The sequence below is a fragment of the Ambystoma mexicanum genome, chromosome 6q (assembly GCF_040938575.1).
Source record: "Ambystoma mexicanum isolate Mex_15411 chromosome 6q, UKY_AmexF1_1, whole genome shotgun sequence".
Classification (NCBI taxonomy): domain Eukaryota; kingdom Metazoa; phylum Chordata; class Amphibia; order Caudata; family Ambystomatidae; genus Ambystoma; species Ambystoma mexicanum.
In genome coordinates, this window is record NC_090937.1 from 230,054,363 (window position 1) to 230,078,762 (window position 24,400).

Sequence of the window (24,400 nt, forward strand, 5' to 3'; positions counted from 1 at the left end):
GTGACGTCACAAAAATCAGGTCCACCCCAAAAACCTATGGGGTGTCCTCATTGGTCATCTTAGACTAACTACATATAGGATCTATATAGCTTAGTGATTCTACTGGCTTTGTATATCAGGTCGCTCCACCTGAGACTTCCTCTAACTGTGGCAAAGTATACTGTTGCAGTGTCGCAGGAAGACCATTGGCCCATGCAACATTTTACACCACCTCACAAATCGAGCTTCTGGATTGACTAAGGTGGGTCCTTTCAGGCCTGGGACCCTTTCTGGTTACAGTGCTCGGTGTACCTTTTCAAGTTGATGGGAAGGGGCATGGAGTGCTGTGTGTCCCAATTGTTGCTACTGGTATTAACACCTAGCCTGGTAGAGTGCCTGCAGGTTGCAGTTTTGGTGGACAACACTTGTATCATTCCACTCCGTCTCTCTAGGAACAGCTTCTCTTCCCACCACGAATAAATGGGCATTGTTCTGTCCTGCTGGATCATGTGTGAGCGGACCGCAAAGTGAAGCCCTTCTGTCTGCAATTATGAGGGTTTTATTCTGAATTCTTGCAGGTGGCTTGCTGCCTCAGGAACCAGGAAATTTCCACTCACCCTTGTCCTTGGCTGTGAACACCAGCTCTGTGCCTCGTGCTGCAGGGATCATCTCTCCTCTTCCATGTACTTGAGGCCTGGCTTTTCCTACCTGATTCACTTCAGTCACTCTATAGGTTCCCTATGTGTTTTCATGGCTTCTTGTAGTTAGTTGCAATAAAGCATATGCAAGCTTGGTCCATGTATATTCTGCAACTTGCGTTTTTGCAAGAAAGAAAGAAAGAAAGAAAGAAGGAAAGAAGGAAAGAAAGAAACAGGGTCCTTAGCATTATGTAAATGTATCCATCCTCTACATACAGGAGTTATAAGCATGTTTTTCATGTCAGTCTAGTGCATGTCTGTGTAACTTCATGCCTGGATGCATATTTGCTTCATGGTTAGCGCAGCTATGCTGTGATGTCACTAATGACATCATCGATACCTGACTTTATTGTCAGTCCATTGATGACACCTCTGTCTCCTCGAACCCATCAACTGGATATGGTTTGAGTGGCTGTCTGAGAGAATATCTCTTGTCATATCTTTTATACATTGGTGCAGTCGGTGACTGGCCAAACATTGAGTTACACCTTTCATTCTTGATCCTGCGTGTCGACATTCGCATAGGGGTCATGAGGGCCATTCCAGGGACCCTCTCTTCAGCTGGGTGAACACAAATCAAACAGAACAGTGTACAGCCTCTGATAGAAAGGCTGACATCTGAATGGAATACGAACAGTAGTTTTATACCAAGATATACAATAGTCAGAAATCAATAGAAACACTTGCAAGATGGATAATTCCCTTTTTCTATGTTTCCCAGGAATTTCATTGATTTGTGGACATCACCTCCTCGAAGTTTAATTTGATTAGTATTGCCTAATGGAAACAAGCAGGTTAACAGTTTCCCATTACAATGTCTCCGCAAGTGGTACCACATTTATTCACACCACACCACACCCTAGAACAAATTGTTATTACTGAAGTAACGCTTGTGCTGACCGCCGGATCTTTAATGCACTGCCATTGGTTTGCACCATTGAGAACGGAACACGAGATACCCTGCAGCTGGTGGGAAAGGGCACATTCACACAATACCTGTTGAATGATGACCTTCACGAACTCTGTGGTAGATACTTTGGAAGCTGGCCACCTCAGCAGAGCTCAAGAACTTACCGTCTGATTGGTTGCCCCAGGAACGCCACTCTGTCCAGTGTTCCACTCCCACAGGCACCTGCCGATGGGCATTGGCGGTCATGTGACCGGCACACTGGTACAGAGCCATTTTTCCCCTCTGCCGTACTGAGCGGCTCGTTAGGCTGACCGCCCTGTAATTACATCGCCTTGTTCTAGTTATGTTGTATTTCTCGTGAGGAGTAGTTTAAGCCCCACCCCACTTTTGCAGATCCCTGTCGTACTGGTCACGCGTTTCAGATTGTGGTTTCCTAGGTCCAGCCCGCCTCAGGGATTTCCTATTACGTGTGTTTATGATGGTGCTATTTTTATCCTTCCCCTTCTTTAGCTAATCATAGGGCAGTTTCTTGGACTGTGTGTACACCCAATGCCTTGTTATCCCCTACCGTTCCCAGTAAATCCCTTTGTACGGGGCGTCTGTGGCTTAAAATACCTGGGTCATTTCCCATATAGCCTGCCCCCCACCATCCTTCTTTACTCTCGCAGTTGCTAGGTGTGTCCCGCTGTCTGGCGCTGAATTAGCACCTTTAATACAATGCCATGTGTGGTGTCATGAATGTATTTGTGATTTTATTTACTGTGTCTATTGAATAAGGAAAGCACTTCTATCAGAACCACTGCACATAAGTACAATAAAAGAGAGTGGAGCACCCGCTTTGATCTGTGTTTAACAAATATCAATGTGATAGGTGAGCCTATAATGATCTAGGTGGTGGAGGGGGAATATGCAATTCGTAACATTCACTGGAGTCAACATAGACTAACTAATATACATTTCATACAGTAACATGCAGATGTACAGAATAGCCAGCACAATAACCCCCAAGTGGTTGATGTGTTGTGTTACAGCAGGGCCACTTCCAGGGTGAGGAGGTACAGTTTAAGAGCAGATTAGAAAGCAGGCATAGAAGACCTGTTTTTTAAATGATTGGGAAGATAATTGCTTATAGACAACGACATTTTCCTGGAGCATGGGTTGGCATTTTAGCTACTTTGCATACCTTCAATGCATTTGCTGATGTACCTTAGAACTGGAGGTGAACTTCCAATGATGGCTGCTATGTGGTGACTTAGCTGAAGTACCTAATTCCATTTTCATATTTCGGGTGAAGGTTTTTTTTTTTTAAAGCCTTTATAACTAACCTTAGGCTTGCTGATGTTTGATTTATATGTATTTCTCTAACATCACAAAATATTACTTTTAAATATGGACAAAGTCTATGGGCAGCCCACATCCATTTTTGGTTCATACTAATTTTCCAACTTTTCTTTACATTTGGCTTGGCACAATATAAGGACATTGTGGCCTTTACACTGGCCTAGGTATTGGCCGGCAACACCGACAAGATGTTTGCTCAGAATGCAGCAGTTTGCTACCTTTAGGATGACATAGGAAGTTGTCAATTGTGATCACAGGTTTAATGAAGGTTTTGCATCAGTCATGCAATGATTGGAACAATCTTGTTAAACTGGGTTGCCTCACCTACCTTCACAGACAGATGCCAATGTATTTGCATGACCAAGTCATCTGCTGCTCCACATCCTCAGCACTATGCTCAGGAGATCTTACAGGAGTACAAATAACACCCCTGCAGCTCATATACCTGTTGGGGTAGATGGATTATATCCCAATAGAAAAGAGAGGTTCACATTGCATGCATCATATTATTATTATGATTGGACAAGAATGGTTGCAATATTGTTACAATGTTGCATTTTTGCATGTATCTAGAATAGTTAATTGAGGTTTGTTAAAAGTTACTTTTAGTGTTACTTTGTGTCTAGGATGATACATTTAGATTTGCATACACGTAGCAACATAATATGGGAGCACATTGTGCAAATTCGCTCGATGAGTTTTAAAGCACAGAGCTTCATACTAAGTGGGAAAAGGCTCTTGAATAGAAAACCCATTATGGGGGGATTCAGTAGTTTTGAACACACGTACATAAATATAAACATGCACACATGGGAAATACACAGGGAGATTGGATGCCACAGAGTTGGGCTGTGTAGGCTGAGGCCTGAGTTTGTGAAACAGTATTCTAGCTTGTTCGGAAGACTGACTGGATAAAGGGGGAAGCTATCGATTGGCAGAGGGACCACCACAACAACATGGGGGTGAATATTTAGAGAAATAGAATGAAGAGCGATGGGCCCAGGGTTTTTGAGCTTGCAAATTGTTGTTCTAGAGGCCAAAGAAGCATCTGCCTCCCGGCAGGGTTAATCTGGTGTTAGTGGCTAAAACTGTAGAAGGAAGCCCCCAGGACTATGAAAGGGTCATGAAAGGGTCAAATAGATTAGCAAGAAAAAGAGTATGATGGGACCAGGGGCCAGACAGATTGAAATGGTGGTCGCATAATGAAAGGGCACGAGAGGACACCAAGAATAAATATCCACGGCGTCAGCGTGTTTGGAGAAATGAAGAATTAGTGCCCGATCAAGCTCTCTATAGCCTCTCTATAGCCTCGTAAAGTGAAGTACCCATGCATAAACCACGAGTGTCAGATTAAGTGTTGCAGGTTTGTGACCAAGTGGAATCAGTACTAAAACTGTATTTTATGCCCATGTTAGGGTTTGTTAGGGTTGTATGTCCTGCAGGAAGGAACACAGGAAGAGGATTGGACTTGTATTTGCAACATCTTTACATTTTGTCTAAGGGGACAGTGCCACAGTGAAGGCAGCCAATGAGATTCTGGGGACTAGATTTCCTTGTATAGGGCTAAACTATTTGTAAGGGAACATGAGGGAAATGTGGGAGTGTGTTAACTGTTCTGGAAATGTATATATACTGTATCTGTTTTGTGGTTCAGGGAGACTCAGATTAGTTAAATCTCCAAGGAGTTGTCTAGCCTCTCCCCAGCAGTCGTTGTGAAATAAACTTGTTTTAATGACAATGTGCATTCACTTCTTGAGTGCCGGGCTATTTTAGAGTGCAGAGATCCTAGGTCAGCCCTGATAAACACACTGTTGTTTTGTAGAGGAGGCATCTGTGCTCTGGGTTCCATGATGTGGCACGGTCTTCCTCTCCAAACTAGCCACCAGACGGGCCTTGAGGAACTGCCCTTTGCTTGACTCCACTCCAGTGTCGTCTACCATGACTTTCAGACTGTCTTTTCTAGCTTTGAAGTATTTTCTAGCTTTGAATAGCATGTGGTTTCTGTGGGCGCTTTCACGACCGGGCTCGTAAGGACCACATTTTAATGATTGTGCCTTCCCTAAATAATACTGCATAGACACAACAAACTGCTTCACACCCTTTTCAATTTTAGAAAAAGGTGCCATATTAGCCAGTTATTTGCACTCCCGGGTATTGTTTCCATTACTTCATATGCTGCGCTCTAGATTCCACCCTATAAACAATTCTTTCACTCACACGTATGTTTTTATTTCCCTGCATGTTTTGAGTCAAGGTGTACGTTTTTATCTCTCTGACTTGTCCTACTCTTCCCCGCTCTTCTTGGCCCCGTTTCTTTTCATCTCATAAACCGCATTCTGGCTTCCACCCTAGACGGGGTCACAGTTCACTTCTTCACGGACAGGGCTCAGCACTTTAAGACCACTACAGTGGTGATGTGTGAAGTATAAAAGAGAAACAACGTAACATATTGTGTGACATATGGCATTTTGACTATGATGCACTTTATTCCACACCTTACAACATGTCAACTTAGCTGTGCTTTTTCAATTCAATGTTTATTACGGATAGAAAACATCTATTCATAAATCAGCACATACAATGACGCAATATAGGTAAAAAAGGAAGATAAAAATACACCACAAAACACCACAATAGTCGAACAAAATGCTACAGCATTCATTTTTGATGTTTCCGTATTAAAGTGATTTTCCAAACCTTTGCAAGTACCAAAACGGTACTACTTTATGGGTGCAGATGTCTTTCTCCATGTCCTTAGCTACTCATGTAAGATTCCTTTAGAATCTTACATTATTATTCAAGTTACATTTAGGAATCACGCACAGTTTATGATAGGTTTGTTACTTATTTGTCCAAGCTTAGGTGTGTGTCACTTATTTATGGAAATGTTTCGTAAATCGAGGCAAAAAGCGACCCATATTAATCAAGCTCATTTCACAAATAGTTCATGCCTTGTGTGTGTGTGTGTGTGTCTGTCTGTGCGCGGGCGCATTGCGGTTATGCTCAAATGTATATGGTGTGTAAGCCAATGTAAGGCCAAGTCACAAAGCGTTTTTGCCGAAAATTCCAAAGTTGCTGCTGATGCAAAATGCGCCCTATTTACAAACAGTGGATTTCAGCATTTTTTTATTGGGTGCGCGTGCATCATGCGTCTGTGCAGATTGTACCAGGTGTGCTTGTAATTTGTGCCCATGCTAATTTCCAACTTAATTGTCCACAGCGGAGTGTACACCCATTAATATACACTTTGCATATGAAACATTGATGTGTCTGTAGGCATGGCAATGGCCAAGGAATGCACATGAGGGACACACCTTCACGATCCTGATGCTCTGAAAAAGTTGCAAGTCACATGATCCTGCAGCATTTTTTACCTCTTCCTACCCCGGCATGTGTTTTTTAAAACATAGTTACAAATGCCAGTGCAAAATAGTTGCCAAAGTCCGCAGCATTTCCTACAGATGTTTAAATGTTTCCAGGAGGGCACTCGTTCTCGGTGCACCCTGCTGCAGCTGTAACCGAAATGAGTCTGCGACAGCTCCTCTAATGGCTCGCCCTTCCATTAATCTTCCAGTGACAGCGGCTCTTTTCACAGGAGATACCATGCCATATTTGTTCAAGTGTGCTGTACGTGACTCATAAAGTAAACACTCTTGTGCTTTTGGATGGATCCCAGTGTGTGTGCCAGAACTAGTCCTCGTAGACACTTAAATCTACTTGGATTTCTTCCCCTGGATCAGGAGGCCATTGTTCTTGCCTAATACAGTAATCTTTGCAACTCTGAAACATGAACCCTCCAAGGCCGATGCCAAGCATCTTTAATTTCTTTTGTTTCTGAGACGACACAGAAGTAAAGCATAGGAAGAAGGCCGTTGTAGTCACACAGCTTTTGATTCTACGCTCGTAGTGGTATGTATTATATGTAGACGTCAGCAGCGAATGAGCCACAATAGGAAGCTTGAAACGCTTGTCACGTTCATATGTATTCTGAGGATGTCTGAACTCATCCACAGTTCTGTCAAGCCACCTGTGCCCTGTATGTGGGAAGTCACCTAACGCTAAATTACAAGTCTGGAGAGGAGTACAGTACCTGCCAGGAAAGTTGTAATATCGGCTAACATGAAATGCTCAGTTGCCCCAATGAAAGATATGTTGTCTCTTCAAGTGGCGTATTCTTTTATTGATTTCTTTATTATTGTTGCTGACATACATAAAATGAGAAAGTAACTGCACCTCTCCACTCTCTCCATGGTGTGGCGCAAGAAGGACATTTCAAAACCTTTGTGCTTGGTTTTGCCCAAGCTAGGTGCACATTGACATGTGGGGTTGTGTTAAAGTTCACCTGTGCCTAGTGGGCTTCACTCAACTGTTGGTTTGGCGAGTAGATAGATGACATGGCCCTCCAAATGAGGAGCAGCTATGCAAACTGGGTTTGAATACTACCTCTGCCAATGCCTTGTTTGAATTGGCATTGTTTTTTAATTGTTATTTGTTACAGAACTACTGAATTCAAATAAACAGACTGGTATGTCGCGGTTTATTATACCGTCGCACGCAAGTCAGGGATCTCCTTCCCCTACAATGAATGTGGCACACAATAAAAACGCTTTTATTTCTATCATTCAGGTCCTTTTTTATAAAGCCTCCAACCCGTCTCGCACACAACCCCAACAGATACCTGGTGCCATAATGGACTAGGAACCAGGCCGGTGTGTATTAATAATACATTTATAAATGTATTTATTAAAGTCAAATTAGAACAAACCGATTACATCAGCCACCAATGTTGTGGCAACACAAAGACAAAATATTCTTTTTGGTAAAGTACCAACAAAGAGATGACACTAGAATATGCAGTTACAATAGCTACCGTTTACTTCATCCCCCACTACAAGCAAAGTTCAAACTGCACAATGAAAATGACTGCAAACAGGGTTATACTTTGGTCCCAGCAACCCTCACACTCCAAAAATCCACTAGGCTGGACTCTTTTGTATGGAAGGCAGTGGCAGGGAGTGGGAACACAATGGAAAAATCGGATTTTGGGGTCTGAGTCACAGGAACACTATGACAGTAAGAAAGAAAAGGGGAAAATTTGTTTTGCTGCACCTGAGAATAACACGCGGGGCTTTAAGATTATGGTCAGAACAGAATGGGAAAATCGATTTTGGGATGTTTAGCACAATTGCAATGTGAGAAAGAAAATGAAAATGATAATTCGTTTTTAGCTCACAATGGGAACACCAGGACAATTTCGTTTTGCACCTTACAATGGGAACATAGGAACAATTTCGTTTTTCACCTTACAATGGGAACACACATGGAAGCAATTTTGTTTTGCACCTTACAATGGGAACACAGGGACAATTATGTTTTGCACCTTACAATGGGAACACACATGGAATGAGGTTTTTTTTAAATTAATTCTTTTGGCAAATCTTTTTGACTATACCGGCTCACAACTCACTGGGAAAATATTGTTGGTTTCGAATGCCACCAATACAGATCCCGGGAATGCGATTGGTTTACTTGGATCAATATGCTAAGGATACACAGGCAAATGGGGGATTTTTCAATGGGACTATACTAAAACAATGCTGAAAATATAGGGCATACACAATCTATGACTTGGGGTATTTCTACTTACAGGAGAGTTCTGGACTGGGCATCAGGGAGTGTGAGGGTACACTGCCACTTGGAATTAGTGGGAAAAGTCCAGCTTTGAGGCAGGCTGGCTTAGTTATAGGGCAGATGACATCACTAACTTGTCATAATTCTCGTGAAAGGGATTGGTGGAGTGTCACTACCCCACTCCCACCTGTGTGCTGATAGGACAAGGGAATATGGGAGTGCTTTGGGATAACGAGGGGAGGAGAGAACTTCATCATCTCACTTCGACAGGTGGGCTCGGTCTGCTTCAGGGCTATAGAAATCTCACTACATGGCAAGTGCCCTTGGACGGAGTCCGTAATGATCTCTGCTGGATGATCTTGCGCGGCTTCAGAACCGCGGAGAGACCGGAGCTCTTATTCTCCTGGATCTCTCTGCAGCCTTTGATACATTGGGAACATGTTGGTGTTACTGGATCTCTCCTGGCCTGGTGTACGTCCTTCTTAGAGGGCCGATCGCAGACGGTCTCTTTTCAAGCGTGTTTTTCTTCTCTTGTAGAACTGTATTGTGGAGTCCCGCAGGGGTCAGCCTTATCTCCTCTTCTATTTAACTTGTATCTTTGCATGCTGGCCGACCTCATTACAGAGTGTGGTGTACTCTTCTATTCTTACGCGGATGATACACAGCTGATTTTTAGGCTGGACTCTCCTCAAACTGCATCCCTGAGTCAGTTGCATGACTGCCTGCAGAAAGTGGGTTCCTGGATGGCGGCCAATTGGCTCTAACTAAACAGGAATAAAACATAGGTATTAGTGGTTGGACCACAGGGAAGGAATAATCTCTGGAATTCACAATACTGGCCTGAATCCCTTGGCCTTTGCCCTTCTCCTTGCGCTTCAGTTAAGAGCCTGGGTGTGAACATTGTCCCCAATGGCTCACGAGAAGCCCAGATTTCTGACATATGCTGGATGGCTTCGGGAAACTGAAAGCTTTGAGAAAAATTCTTCCCTTGCCCTCCGGAAAAGCGTACCACATTGGTGTCATTCTCGATAATGGGGTCGTTAGATTACTGTAATGGTTTCTATCTGGGACAACCGAAGTATCAGATTCAGCGACTGCAGGTACTCCAGAAAACAGCAACGTGTTTAGTGCTTAAAGTTCATCGATTGACTCCTTCAGCTGCTCTTCTTCACCGGCTGCACTGGCTTCCGGTGGGAGCACGGATCGAGTTTAAGATTTTCTGTATAGCACACTGTGCTCTCTACAATGCTGGTCGTAGGTACCTGAGGAAGAAACTGGCTAGGTATTGTCCAGCAAGATGTCTTCGCTCTGAATCATAGGCTCTTCTGAAGAATCCCAAGTTTTGCTGTAAGCGGCTAGGTGGCCGCTCGTTTTCGGTACTGGCCGCCAGTCTGTGGAATGCTCTTCTGCTACACCTGAGAGTTGAGACTGAATACTTTCCTTTTAGGAAAGTACTTGAGACTCATATTTTGAGCTCTCCTTCTGTCTTTTAGTCTTGAGGCTCTGTTTCAGTAAAACTGCTCTCTGCTGCCTAGCGCCTAGATGCCTTCGGACCATAGGTCACACTCTGCAAATCCTAATAATAATCTCCACAGTTTGAGGTGTACAAATACATTTTTGAGCACTACATTTTAAGGTGCAAATGAGAATAGTTTGAGATCTGCATGTCATTCTTGTGCAGATATACAGTTTCGAAGGGATTGTGTCCTCCGACGTATTCCTTATCTTTGATAATACGTTTCCAGCTTGCTGGCCTTGGAAATTTTTTCTGTAGAGGGCGCTGCGCGTCGACGTCCGCCGAGTCGATGTCCCTCGACGGCCACCGTATCGGCGCCGACGTCACCATGCCCATAAATAGCCACGCGCTGCGTCCGTTGCTCAGTTCCGTTTTTCCGCGCTTCGTGGGGCCTCGGAACGTCGTTGCTCAGTTCAGTCAGGATAACCCTCTATATCTACTCGAATAAATACCAACTCGTTCTCGATGGCATCTTCATCGGAACCGACGACGCCGCGATCCGGCTTCAAGAAATGTCGAGACTGCGGTAAAAAAAATGTCGATAACAGATCCACACAGGATCTGCTTGTGGTGCTTGGGAGCAGAGCACCATTGTTCGAAGTGTGAGGACTGCATATCCATGACGGTGAAAGCCTTGAAGGAGCGCATGGGGAAGCTCGAGAGAGGTAAGTCAGTCAAAACCTCCTCGAAGGTTTCTTCGGCTGAGTCGAGGCATTCATCTCCTCGCCGTCGAAAACATTCCCATTCTAGATCTCGAAGTAGCTCCCACCATTCATCGAGATCAAGACACTCAAAGAAGAGACATCGAAGATCCCCTTCCTCATCGTCTTCTGTTTCCCCAGAAAGGGTCTCCTGTCCCACAAAACACAGCTCTCAGGCTGAGTGGGAGGAATTCAGAAGGAAAATGTTAAGCGTCTTCGAGAAAGCGGCCCGACCCCCTCGAAGACAGCTGAGGGTGATACCCTGGGTGAAAAACTCAAAAAATCAAAACGCCGCGAGTCGCAGCACCCGGCGAAACATTCCACCCGAGAGCGCCACGGGCCATCAGGTAAGAAGGCACCGTCTTCGACGCCGTCGTCGAAGATTCCTTCGACGCATGGATCGGCGCCATCGACGCCATTGTAGAAGGGTTCTTCAACGCATCGGTCGATTGACTCGATGCCATCATCGACGCCGACATCGACGCCGATGAAAGAAAAGACCAAGGCTATGCCAACAGTGATTCCAAGGGCCTCCGGCACGACGCCGAGACCGTCGTCGACATCCTTGAGTAGGTTTCCCGATCCTCTCGAGTTCTTCGAGACCTCTTCCAGATTTCTCGACACCGTTCTCGGCGCCTTCGAAGCCTGTCACATCGGCGTCGACGACATCGACGGTTTCTCACCCAATAATGATGAGTTTGGCTCCTTCTGCCTTAGAGATGGGTTTTACACCATTTCAGAGGTCAGAGTACCCTGGACTATCTTCAATTTATGAAGAGGGGGAAGATTCTGACCAGGAAACCTTTGGGTTGCAGAGGACCACACTGCCTGTTTCAGAGGATTTCACCTCTGAGGAAAGAAGGTTGAAGGACCTACAGGAGTCACTACATGAGGCAAGTGGGCTGGACACTTCCCCAGAAGTGGAATTTGTTAAGCCAGACCCAGGGGAACATGCCGAAACACCCTATAGAACCCTTATGGCAAGAATTATTGAATTTATGGGTTGGTCTGCGCCTTCGCCTGTTTTTCAACAGGATGACCTGACAGACATATTAGACAAAGGTCCACAGGAGGATCCTGTGGTCCCCTTCCATGCAGCTTTACAAAGGAAAATTACATCTAATTGGGAAACTCCTGAAGTTATCCCTGCGGTCAATAAAAGATTGTCAGCCAAGTATAGGGTAGCGGCTGCTGACCCTGAATACTTATCAAAACACCCGACTCCAGAGAGCCTGGTGGTCCAAGCGGCAACTTCATCTAGCAGTAGGACCGCTTGCCCTACTGTCCCACAGGATAGAGATGACAAGAGGTACGATTCTATGGCGAAGAAAGTCTTCTCTGCTTGCAGTATGGCGTTGAAGTCCATCAACGCCACCTGTACGCTCGCCAGGTTCAGTCACACACTGTGGGAGTGTGCTTCATCAGCGGCTGACTGCATACCCGAAGGAGAGGAAAAGGAAGCCTTCCTTAACATTATTAAAGATGGCAAGGATGCCATGTGCGAGTCACTTCAAACTGGCATCGATTCCGCTGACAGTATCAGCAGGGCCATGGCTGCAAGTACAACAATCCGCAGGCATGTGTGGTTGTGAAAGTCTGGCTTTGCTCCAGATGTACAGGCCAGACTTTTGAATATGCCCTTTGACGGCTCTTCATTATTCGGAAAGAAGGCTGATGACAGTCTGGAAAAGTTGCAAACATCTAAAGCAGCAGCAAAATCGTTAGGAGCTGCAATCCGCCAAACTCCTTTTCGCTCCTCAGGAACTTCTGGAAGAGGAAAGTCCTTTCGCTATTATTCCGCATTCGGGAAAGGCAGAGGACAGCCGGCTCAAAGAGGCCAAAGGAGATCCACCCGAGGTGGACGGGTCAAAGGTACTAAGGCCGCGGCAGCAGCAGGTGCCTCTTTACCCTCGGCATCTGCATCAGCCGCCCCCAAACCACTCTGAGGTCTTTCCGCACAAGACACCTGTAGGGGGCAGGTTAACTCACCATCTGACGGAATGGCAGGCTATAACGTCAGATGCTTGGGCATTGGAGACAGTTGCCCAGGGTTACTGCCTGCCCTTTCTACACATCCCTCAGAGTCATCCACCCGGGCACAGCTCTCTAAAAGTTCCAGATCCGCTCCTCTTGCAGGAAATTATAGACCTGCTAGAGAAAGGTGCCATAGAACCGGTACCTGTAGCGGACAGGAACAAGGGCTGGTACTCCCCCTACTTTCTCATACCAAAGAAGGACGGAGGACTGAGACCCATCCTGGAATTACGAGAATTGAACAAGTTCCTCAGGAAGGACAAGTTCAAGATGGTAACTCTCTCTCAGATCCTTCAGGCCCTCCAGCTCCAGGACTGGCTGGTATCCCTGGACCTTCAGGATGCTTATTTCCATGTGCCTATCCATCTCAAACACAGGAAATACCTGAGGTTCGCAATTGGCGACTCTCATTATCAATTTCGAATTCTGCCATTTGGGCTGACCTCCGCCCCGAGGGTCTTCACCAAGCTAATGTCGGTAGTGGCTGCGAGTCTAAGGAGGGAAGGGATCCACGTCTATCCCGATTGGCTGATCAGGGCTGTATCTTCGGAACAAGCTCAGATCCAGCTAGATTATGTCTGCCACTTCCTTCACAAACTGGGCTTCTCCCTCAATTTAAAGAAGTCACAGATGATACCATCACAGAGACTCCAATTCATCGGAGCGGTCCTGGACACTTCCCTGGGAAAAGCCTCGCCACCAGAGGTGAGGGCTCAAGATATTCTGCAGATGGTCAACAAGTTTCAAAATGCCCAACGTCTCCCAGCCTTCGTCTTTTTGAGGTTGCTAGGCCTCATGGCATCCTGCATCTTCCTTGTGCCAGAGGCTCGCCTGAGAATGAGATCCCTTCAGTGGGCACTGAGAACTCAGTGGTCGCAATTCTCAGGGAGAATGACAGATCTCCTACGGATTCCGGACAAAGTAGCCCGCGACCTTCAATGGTGGGCCTATCCAGAGAACATCTTGAAAGGAGAACTGTTTTGGCAACCATGGCCGGAGATAACAGTAGTCATAGTCGCCTCACTCACGGGCTGGGGAGCCCATGCCAACGACTTGCCCATCAGCGGTCGTTGGTCTCCATCGGAGTCCAGACTACACATCAACCTATTGGAGCTGAGAGTGATCAGACTAGCGCTGAAAGCTTTCCTGCCATCAGTACAGGGGAGAAATGTCCTGATAATGACGGACAACACGGTGGCCATGCACTACCTCAACAAAAGAGGAGGCGTAGGATCACTGCCACTGTGCAGAGAGGCAATGCAGCTTTGGTTTTGGGCAATTCGGGAAGGAATCTCTCTATCGGCAGTCCACCTAGCCGGAGAGAAGAACTTGACAGCGGACGCTCTGAGCAGGCAGAGCACAGTCTCCCACGAGTGGGAGCTAGCTCAGGAAGTCCTTCAAGAGATCTTTGCCCTTTGGGGAACCCCTCAGGTGGATCTGTTCGCCACAAGCACCAACAGGAAGTGCGATCTGTTCTGTTCAAGGGCATTTCCCCCGAGAGGAGCTCTAGGAGACGCGTTCGTAGTGGACTGGGAGTTTCCACTCCTTTACGCGTTCCCACCAGTCCCTGTTATTCCTCAAATGATCAGGAGGTTGAGAAGATTCCGGAAAACCATGATCCTAATTGCCCCGGATTGGGCCAGGAGAACGTGGTACCCGGGTCTTCTAGATATGTCCATCTGCCCTCCAATCCGTCTTCCACTCAAAGAGAATCTTCTCTCGCAGAAGGGAGGTCAGGTTCTCCATCCAGACACCAGAACCCTCAACCTTCACGCTTGGCTTATGAAAGGGTGAGGTACAAGGATTGGGATCTCCCTGATGACGTCATGGAGGTGTTGCTTTCGGCCAGAAGGCCAGCAACAAAGTCTTTATACCGCTGCCGTTGGAACAAATTTTGCAGCTGATATAGGGAAGAGAATATCGACCCTTTTTCATGTGGTACACCAACGGTGTTATCGTTTCTACTCTACTTGGCAAACTCAGGCCTTCAAGTTGGCACTGTAAAAGGCTATCTCGCAGCGCTTTCTATCTTCAAGCGCACTGTGGAGGAACCATCGTATTTCAAACTACCTCTAGTGATACAATTTCTCAAGGGATTAACTAATGTTTATCCTCCAAAACCATTCCAGGTTCCCTTATGGGACTTAAATTTAGTCTTAAACTTCCTAATGGGCACTCCATTCAAACCACTTCACTCTTGTTCGCTGAGATTTCTCACGCTTAAAACTGTCCTATTGGTAGCACTAACATCTGTTAGGAGGGTGAACGAGCTACAAGCTCTCTGCTGTAAACCCCCACATACAATTTTCCACAAGGACAAAGTTGTCCTACAGGTGAAGCCTAATTTCCTCCCAAAGGTGGTTTCTGAATTTCATATTACTCATAAAATTACCTTACCTTCGTTCTACCCTCCTCACCATCCAGGGAAAGAGGAAGAAAGGCTTCATAGGCTGGACCCAAGGCGAGCTCTCAACTTTTACATCAGCAGAATGGCTAGGATCAGGCAAGTAGACCAACTGTTTGTAGGATACTCAGGTCACAAGTTGGGACTACCCATAACAAATCAAACCATTTCCAGGTGGATTATTTTGGCCATTCTGGAATGTTACAAACTGGTAGGGAAAGAGCCACCCCAAAATCTTAGGGCTCATTCAACCAGGGGTATCGCAGCCTCTTTGGCTCTCCAAAGAAGGGTACTGGTCAGAGACATATGTGCGGCTGCCACATGGTCGTCCGCACATACATTCACAATTTTACAACCTGGATTCCTCCACTAGTCAAGAGACCAGATTTGGCAAGGTCGTATTACATTCAGTCCATCCCTAAAGGGATACATAACATTCTTACTCCCACCTCCAATTACATGCCACTGCTATGGGAGTCTATCAAAGAAAAGGAATATGTCGGAGGACACGATCCCTTCGAAGAACAAGTTACTTCTTACCTTGTAACGTTCTTTCGACGGGATGTTCCTCCGACGTGTTCCTTATCGCCCCTCCCATCTATCCCCGCAGTAATACTTCCCTTGTGGTTGTAGCTTACGCTCCTTCCAGGTCAATAACCAATTCAGGCATGACTTTTCTTATGCTACAAAACGGAACTGAGCAACATACGCAGCGCGTGGCTATTTATGGGCATGGTGACGTCGGCGCCGATGCGGTGGCTGTCGAGGGACATCGACTCGGCGGACGTCGACGAGCAGCGCCCTCTACAGAAAAAATTTCCGAGGCCAGCAAGCTGGAAACGTATTATCAAAGAGAAGGAATAAGTCGGAGGAACATCCCGTCGAAAGAACGTTACAAGGTAAGAAGTAACTTGTTCTTCTCTTCCTTTGTGCACATCACATTTTCATGAAGAGCTTCAGTTATGTTTATCACACAAAAATCTTTTTAGCATGGTTAGAAGAGGTTAACGGTCACCTTTCATAAAAGCATGGAGTGACTGTTCTGTGATGTATATTGTCAATTTTACACAATAAAATGCATTTCTCCCATCTAAAAACAATGTGCAGCTTCATTACTCATTTTCCTAGACCCCCACCTTTTTTAAGTTTCACTCTCCTGTTCAGGCATGGGACGTAAAGAGAAGGGTCTGTGTTTAGATTAGCCTGCCCCTCCAAGGGCTAATGACTAAGCTAATGCACTTTTTATGAGACTTGTGAGCTGCAGGTCACCAGTATTGCAGAGCAGACCTGCCTTATCTAGTCTTTCACTGCAATTCCCATCTAAGAGCATATTATTTCTTGTATTTAGGCTTGTATTTTTAAGAAATGGTTGTGATTGATGATGACACCGGAGGCCTGTCTTAAGGACAGCAAAGGGGAGGTCCCGAAGCTTGTTTTATGTGAGGAGAAATCACAGTCCCTGAATCCTGCAGAAAATAGCCTTTACACTTGCACCTAATTCCCAATTTAAATGACATCTATCTCTGACACACAGTTTCAACTATGTGTGCATATTGTTTCTGAATGGTACATGTACATGAGAGCACCATGCCAAGCTTACAAGTCTGGTGTGCATTTTGCAGAGCATATTTTTCGTTGAAAGGGAAAAACGAAATAACATGTTGTTTAAAGTACATAAAAAATATGAATCAATCCACTATGTTTACCTAAACATATATTCGAATCACGTCATATGCCACGCAGTTCACTGCCACAACTATTTCCCCTTTTATTCCAACACTTAAAAAGGTGGCCTGATGTTGGGGGGATGCCTTTAAAAAGAATGTAAGTGCTGAAGTTGCCGTTCCCTTGCTCACCTCACCCACCCCAGCAATTCACACATGAAAGCAACTGTGTACTATATGAAAAGGTGCAAGTCACGAAGACAGATGGTATTCAGATGAGACATGGCACTCTGCAGGAGATAGCATTGCTAAAAAAACAGCCATCAAAACCCAACATTTTGATACAAACTGTGACAAAGGTAAGAAATGAAAAAAGGCATCCCATACTGAAGCACACATTTCACTGAAGAGGTCACAATAACGATACAACATCCTTTCATCGCGGGACGTTTTTACGCAGGGTTTTTTACTGTGAATTTTTTAATGAAAAAAATCCATCAAATTTTTTTGAGGGTTAGAAAATTATATATATATATGGGATGTGGGTGTTTGGGAATAGAAAAAAATTAAAGGGAATGTGGAGTTTGTGGGGGAACCCCCCTCAAAATAATTTAAAAAAAAGTGTGATGGGTTTTTTCGTTAAACAATTTGCAGTAAAAAACCTAAAACATCGCGCGATGAAATGACATTGAACCCACAATAACAAAACACTATTTCAATTCATTATTAGTTTACTCAAAAGCCAACCGTGTTGGCGCTCAAGCAATTCCAAGCCTGTGCTATTTATTTATTTTGACACTTGTAAAGCGCACCAAACCCTGAGGCATCTTGGCGCTGGTTCTTAACAGTATAGAAAAGTACATATATTCATGGAAACGGACAATACATCATGCATATTAGCAAACAAAGGGGGGTCTGGGAATCTCTCTACCAGCACGAACACAGCCCAATGACCTGTTCTTGGGTTAATAACCCCTGGGAGAGACTCTACCAAGTCTTTAGCTCACTGTCCTTTTCACAGAGAAGAAATGTCCCCGCATATCAGCCTTTGTCCTGCCCAGGGGCAGTCCAGCGCCGAAATGCTAGGCAATTCTCCTCTGAACAAGAGTACCATCAGTAACCCCATACACGTGTTTCAGCCTTGTTGGGCATCATCAGTGAGGTGAAACTGTTGCCTCTCTAAGAACAGTGAGCAAGGGGTTCACGTCTGGATTGCCCTGTTAACTTAGGGTGAAACCCAAAGTTAATGTATGCAAACAAAGGGGGGTCTGGGAATCTCTCTACCAGCACGAACACAGCCCAATGACCTGCATATTAGGTTACAGTTTTAGAATCAGAGTCATGCATACAGTTGAAGTTGCTATGATAGGGAATTACTTTAGCAGACCTTGGGGGTCATTACGAGCTGGGCGGTAAGGGGTTAACGGCGCCGGTAATGGTGCTGGCGCCGTTAACCCCTTGCTGCCCTATTATGAGTCTGTTTGCGGGACCCGCAAAGGGCGCCTGGTAAAGCCAGGTGCCCTTAGTGGGTCCCGCTAGCAAACCAGGGAGCTAACAGCGGGCCCGTTGTTAATGGGCCCGTTGTTAGCTCCCTCTGCATTCCCATTGAGCCCTATGGGGGCTCGAATGGGAATGGGGTTGTACCGGGTCCGGGTTCCTTGAATGAGGAATTACCGGGTCCTCCATGGTGGGAATGGCCCGGTAAGTCCCCATTTGAGGTACCTGGTAAGGAGGTAACCATGTCGCAAATTACGGCATGGTTACCTCCTAGCTCGTAATGACCCCCTTTGTGTGAAGAGCCAAGTTTTCAAACTTTTGCGGAATGACCAAAATGAGGATTACAATCTTGATGATGATGGCAGAATGTTCCAATGTTTGGCAGCTAGCACTGGGAAGCTCCTGCCCCCAGCTTTCTATAATTTGAATCTGGGAATAGAGAGTAAGTGGGAGTAGGATGAACGCGTGGGTCTGTTAGATTGGTAGGGGGCACATTTCTTAGATAGGTACTTGGGAGCTGAGTTGGACAGACATCTATGTACGTCATAGGGTTTTGAATAGTATTCGCTCTTGGACCGGTAACTAGTGGACGTTCTGTTTTATCATAGTGATATGTGTGTTTTTTAGGGATGTTCAGGGCTGCTCTTAATGCATTATTTTGGCTCACCTGTCATTTTTCGATGTTGCGGCTATTAGCGCCCCTATAGAGGGCATTGCAGTAGTCTAATGTAGACAGTATAAGGGCTCTGACCAGCGTAATACAGCTGTCGGGTGATAGGAAGGGTCTACGGGCATTGATGAGCTTCGAGGAGTAAGCTCACTGAAAGGAATATTACAAACTATCCCTGGGTATCTCACTGTATGAGACCCAGGGCCCGATTCATGGAATTTTTTGCAGGGTGCAAAGTGGCTTTGCACTCCTTAAAAGTGACTTTGCACTGCCGACACAAACCCTGATTCATGGAACTGTGCAAAGTGTATTTTTGCAGTGTAAAGCCCGTGCGAAGTCATTTTGTACTGCAAAAATGACTATGCACTGACTTTGCACTGCAGAAAATACTCTTTGCACGGTTCCATGTATCAGGGTTTGTATCAGCAGTGCAAATTCACTTTGAACCGTGCAAAAACATCAATGAATCGGGCCCACAATCTGAAAACCATCTTCTTAGCAAATCAGTGCCCAGAACACGTGTGGCAAACTAAGCCATGATGCTAAATGTTGCTCCAAGCGTACGTACGTAAGCTTTCTTTCCAAAATAGTACTTATCATACAGGTGGTGTAGGAATTAAGGTAAAACCTATAAATAAATGCTTTGCATCAAAATGCAGTTAACAATCTCCCACTTTATCATGAAACATGTTTAGTTAATTTGTTTGTGTTACAAAAGAAAAACAATGTTGAATATTGCCTTCTGTTTTACCTCCAATAGTCCCTCCATTTTATTTTCAACATCTGGACCATATTGGGCGAAGAGTTGATTACTATGAAAGGCCAGAGCTGTCGCTGGGATCTTATGAGTTCAGTGCCACTTTGGATTATTGCAGAGTAAGTATTTAGGATCACCCTCAACAATGTATGTTTATGTAGTCACAATATTATGTGATTGTGGGAAATCTAAGGTAAGAGGGAATATCTGTGACTACTGTAAAGTAATTTGTACCCTAGGACAGAAGTATATTAACATTTGGCTCTCCTGCTGTTTTGGACTAGAACTCCCATCAACTCTACCCTGCATGGTCAATGGTAAGGAATCATGGGACTCTTAGTCAATAACATCTGGAGAGCCGCAGGTTGCAGACTCTTGCTATAGGCTGTAGCACAGGTAATACTTTATCGTGGGAGCTTGAGACTATTAAATGTAAAGCAATAGAAATGAGAATGTATCAAGCACATGTTTAATGTATAAACAAGGAAACCCCTCCCCTTATTAGGGTATGTTTTAAGCATGTAGGTCCCTTGCTGTCACTTAGCCTCTTCAGCGCACTAGTAGGCATAGCCTTTATGTATTGAAATGTCTTTCAAATTATATGTTGAATTCAAAAATATTTGCTACCATGTTGACTCTACATTGTTGGGTCTAATGTGTTGTGAGGCACTGTTCCAGCAATACAGGGGGTGCCCACTCATCATGGATGTGGTGGGAAGGGCAGCTTTAGTAACCTTGGATGTGCACAGGGTCCATTCCCTGGAAAAAGAAAGATGTGGTCTGAATTATTTGGGAGTTGGTTTAAGGATTGTTTGCGACACAGACCACACATCGTATGCAGCGGTTCGAGTTATTTTGTTTAATCATAAAGTGGCCAACATAGGTTACAACTTTCTGGACATTCACAATATTAAATGTAGGCAGCAGACATTATTGTACTCTCGTTTGAAGTTGCCATTTATTTATATAGTCTAGTTTTTGTAATCAATGTTATCACATAGTACATCTAAATGACACTGCTGTTCTGGTCCAGACAAGATATCAGTGTTTATACTCTTAACACATGTGTCCTGATTGTAATCTGTAAGGAAGGAAGAGGTGTTGGAATTCGAAATGCAGAGTCCTGCAGCAGAAGGAAAATGTGTTTTGTACCTTAACGTATTCCCTTTGTGTCTCTAAACTGTGTTTTTATTCCGATTTGATCAATTTCAAAACATGACAGTGACGCAATTGACAAGGCAAAACCAGATGTTACCATTCATGTCTAATAGGTAAAATAGTATAACAATCATGTAAATTAGCAACAGGGCAACTTCATTACACCTTTCGAAACAGTAAGTAAATTACCGGTACAGTACAAACATAGGGAAAGCATCAAAGGGGTGACGGAACAAAACAGATAATCTTTAGGGAAATAGCAACAGCTAACTGAAATCGGCGAAATTCAGCATTGTAGGCCGTACACATTGACCACATAGGGTCATAGTCTTCTTCACACCCCCTAGGATAAAATAGAAACCTTTTCTTGGCTGGTAGGGGAGATAAGCCACATAGCCATTCCCCTAATGAAGATTATTTTTTGGGATTTTTAGTGTCTCTGAATTGTTTTCTTTGCACAGTAAATTGCCCTACATAACTAGTTCTTTACCTATATTTGAGCAAGATTCAAAGACATTGGAAAGTTTAAACCTTTTACATAATCAGTCTTATCGAAGACCAATTGTCAAAAGTCTATTTCGAATGGATTGTGTCCTCCAAAGCATTCCACATCTTTGACATGTAATGTCCACAGCTGTGCACTTCGGAAACTTTTTCGGCAGAGGGCGTCCTGCGTCGATGGCGTTGAGTCCATGTCCCTCGACGGCCGGCCGTCGAGGGCGACGTCACAGGAGGTTATAAATAGTACGCACGGCGCCCGCAGCCTCAGTTCCATTTCTTCTGCGAACGTGTTAACTTCGTGAGATTCGGTGCGCCTTGCGTGTTTTCTTCGTAGAAGATGTCTTTCTCTTTGACCCCTCTGACTCCGCGGTCTGGCTTTAAGACCTGCCGGGACTGCAAGTGGAAGATGTCGCTCACCGTCCCCCACCGTATTTGTGGTGCCTGGGCGAGTCGCATGACACCGACAACTGCTCGAAATGCCAGTCGCTGACTGCCAAGGCCTTGTGGGAGCGGAAGGGGAAGCTCCAGGTAGGTAGGGGCTCGAAGCCTGTTAAGTCCTGTGCTTCTAAATCCAAGGGGGTTTCCACCGACGACTCGAGGGGCGACTCTTTGCATCGGAAGGTATCGCGGGGATCTCGGTCCCAGAGTGGTTCCCGCGACTTGTCTTCCTCGTCCCGGCACTCGAGGAAGCACCGTCACTGGTCGCCTTCCCTGTCCTCCTCTGAGAATGGTGCCTCGAGGAAGGTTACATGCCCTACGAAGTCCTCGACTCCGGAGGAATGGGCAGCATTTAAGAAATCCATGATGGCGATTTTCAATTTTTCTGACGAAGCCGGCCAGGATCGGTCTCGTTCCGTGGCTCGCACACCTTCGGGCTTGGGTTCGTGACGCGACACAAATCGGGAGCCGTTGAGGTCCTGTATGGACAAGGAATCGAAAGGCCACAAGAGACGTGTCTCTAGGTCTCGGTCCTCGTCCCCAGCGAGACCGCGGCTACCTATGGAGGGCTCAATGCCGGCGTCGACTCAGTCGGCGCTGTGTCCGTCCGACTCGGACGTCTATGCTTTGCCATCATACCAGCACACAGCGCCGTCGGGGATTTTTTCTCAGAGTGTGTCTTTGGAGTTCATGGACATCATGTAGCCTCCCAGGAAGGCTACGTCGAAGTCTGTCTGGCCGGTTGTGGCCTCCAGGCCCTCTTCTGTCACCAGACCTGGGTTTTACCTCCCTCTGGCTGACATTTACGAAGAGGAGGAGAGGTCTGAGTTTGAGGACCCTGGTAAACTGCCTTTCTGTTCACAGTTTGGTGTGAACTCTATATTATCAGCGCATGAGAGCATTTGCATGTCATTTAATCGTGGGATTTTTTTTGCAGGGTTTTTAACCGCAGATTTTTTTATGCAAAAACACATCCCATTTTTTATTTTTTGGGGGATCTCCCCACCCCCTTTAATTTTTTATATATTCCCGAACGCCCTCACCCAATTTATATATTTTTCTAAGCCCCCCCCCCCCGCCCTAAAAATTCGCTAAGTTTTTCCGGCAAAAAATTAGCGGTAAAAAATACTGCGATGAAAGGACTTCGTACCCATTTGGAAGGGGTTTAGAGTTTAAATTGCTGCAATTTTGTGTATTTTCATTTAACAAGTGCTCCAGAGCTTACATGTGATGATGGGGGATTTTTTATAATACTGCAATGCTCCATGTTTATACTTTAGTTTCTGCAGCTTGTTTCAATAAGTTACTGGAGCATGTTTCAATAAGTTTAAATAAGTATAAGTATAATTAATATTGCAAGCAATACATAGCTTTGCTGGGGCACGTGTTTAATGGGGAGTTGTGAAAATTATAAATACTGGTGTCAAGATTTAAAATGCCCATTCTGTTGATAACATATGGTAGCCTTATGTGAGTATGGTTGTACTGGTAAAAAAAGATTCAATGAAACAATGCAGCAGTGTTTGTGTAGGTAATCCATTCTGGATGGTGTAGGGAAGGCATGGTATAACAAGTATGACAATGACACAATGGGTGTTTCAGTCTCCTCCCAGTCTCAGAACGCCATCCCAGCTGTTCAGCTAATCGCTCAAAATTGAGAAAAAAATACCCTAGGTCTTCTCCTTCATGGTAGGGTTGCAATATCCCTTGAAGGAATAGGGCTCTGGTTTGTAATTCAACCAATTTCGTTAGATTTTCTTGAAGCCGGGCTTGGGCCTGCATCTGATGGGTGGCCAGTTTAGCCATGGCTGTTTCAATATCGTTGGGTTTTAGGACTCAGAGAAGAAAAGGGTCTCAACCTATTCATAGAGGGTTTCAAAGTCGTCTGACCACTCTAAGCTGGATTTTGATAAAGGCGGGTTTGGTCCCGAAAAAAAAAGGTTCAGGGAAAGGTGGTTTTAAGGCGCTAGGTCAAATGAATATATGGGAGGGTCTTATTTTTAAGACTATTCGGTCCCACTGTTTTATTTGATAATGTGCTATCGGTAGGGTGTCACCTGGGTTTTGAAAAACAAATCCTGTTTGCTAACTGGGATTTGAAGTTCGGAGAATAAAGTCTCCTTAATGGTGGATATTCAGAATCAAGGACTTCATTAATCCTATTCTCCTCTTCTGGTGGGATGACAATTACTAGCATGGGTTCTCAACTTTTATCAATGGAGTCAGATTCCCACTCCTGACACCATATGTATTGAAGGCATGCTATCACAAGCATGACACTGACACAATGTGTACAATTTCTACAAACCTTATTGAACATTTTTGGGCTGTAGAAACTCCTACTTTGCCCTATAACTAAGATGGGAGTAGTCTCGGACATCAAATAATAAATAATGCAGTACTAGTGTCAAATCAAATTGGTCTATGCTAACAAAACCAAATGCCTGCCTTATCTCTTGGACAAAAAGGTGTAAAAAGGAGACATGTATGCAAAAGGGAAC

General features: G+C 45.0%; 1 protein-coding gene across 1 annotated transcript in view; it reads left to right on the plus strand.

Annotated features, from left to right (window-relative positions):
• Positions 1-24,400, plus strand: part of SEC24D (SEC24 homolog D, COPII coat complex component) — a 658,686-nt gene that overhangs the window by 371,941 nt on the left and 262,345 nt on the right. The window contains exon 10 of the mRNA XM_069630689.1: positions 19,806-19,921. Coding sequence (XP_069486790.1) covers positions 19,806-19,921 — 116 coding nt within the window. The remainder of the gene's footprint in view (positions 1-19,805; positions 19,922-24,400) is intronic.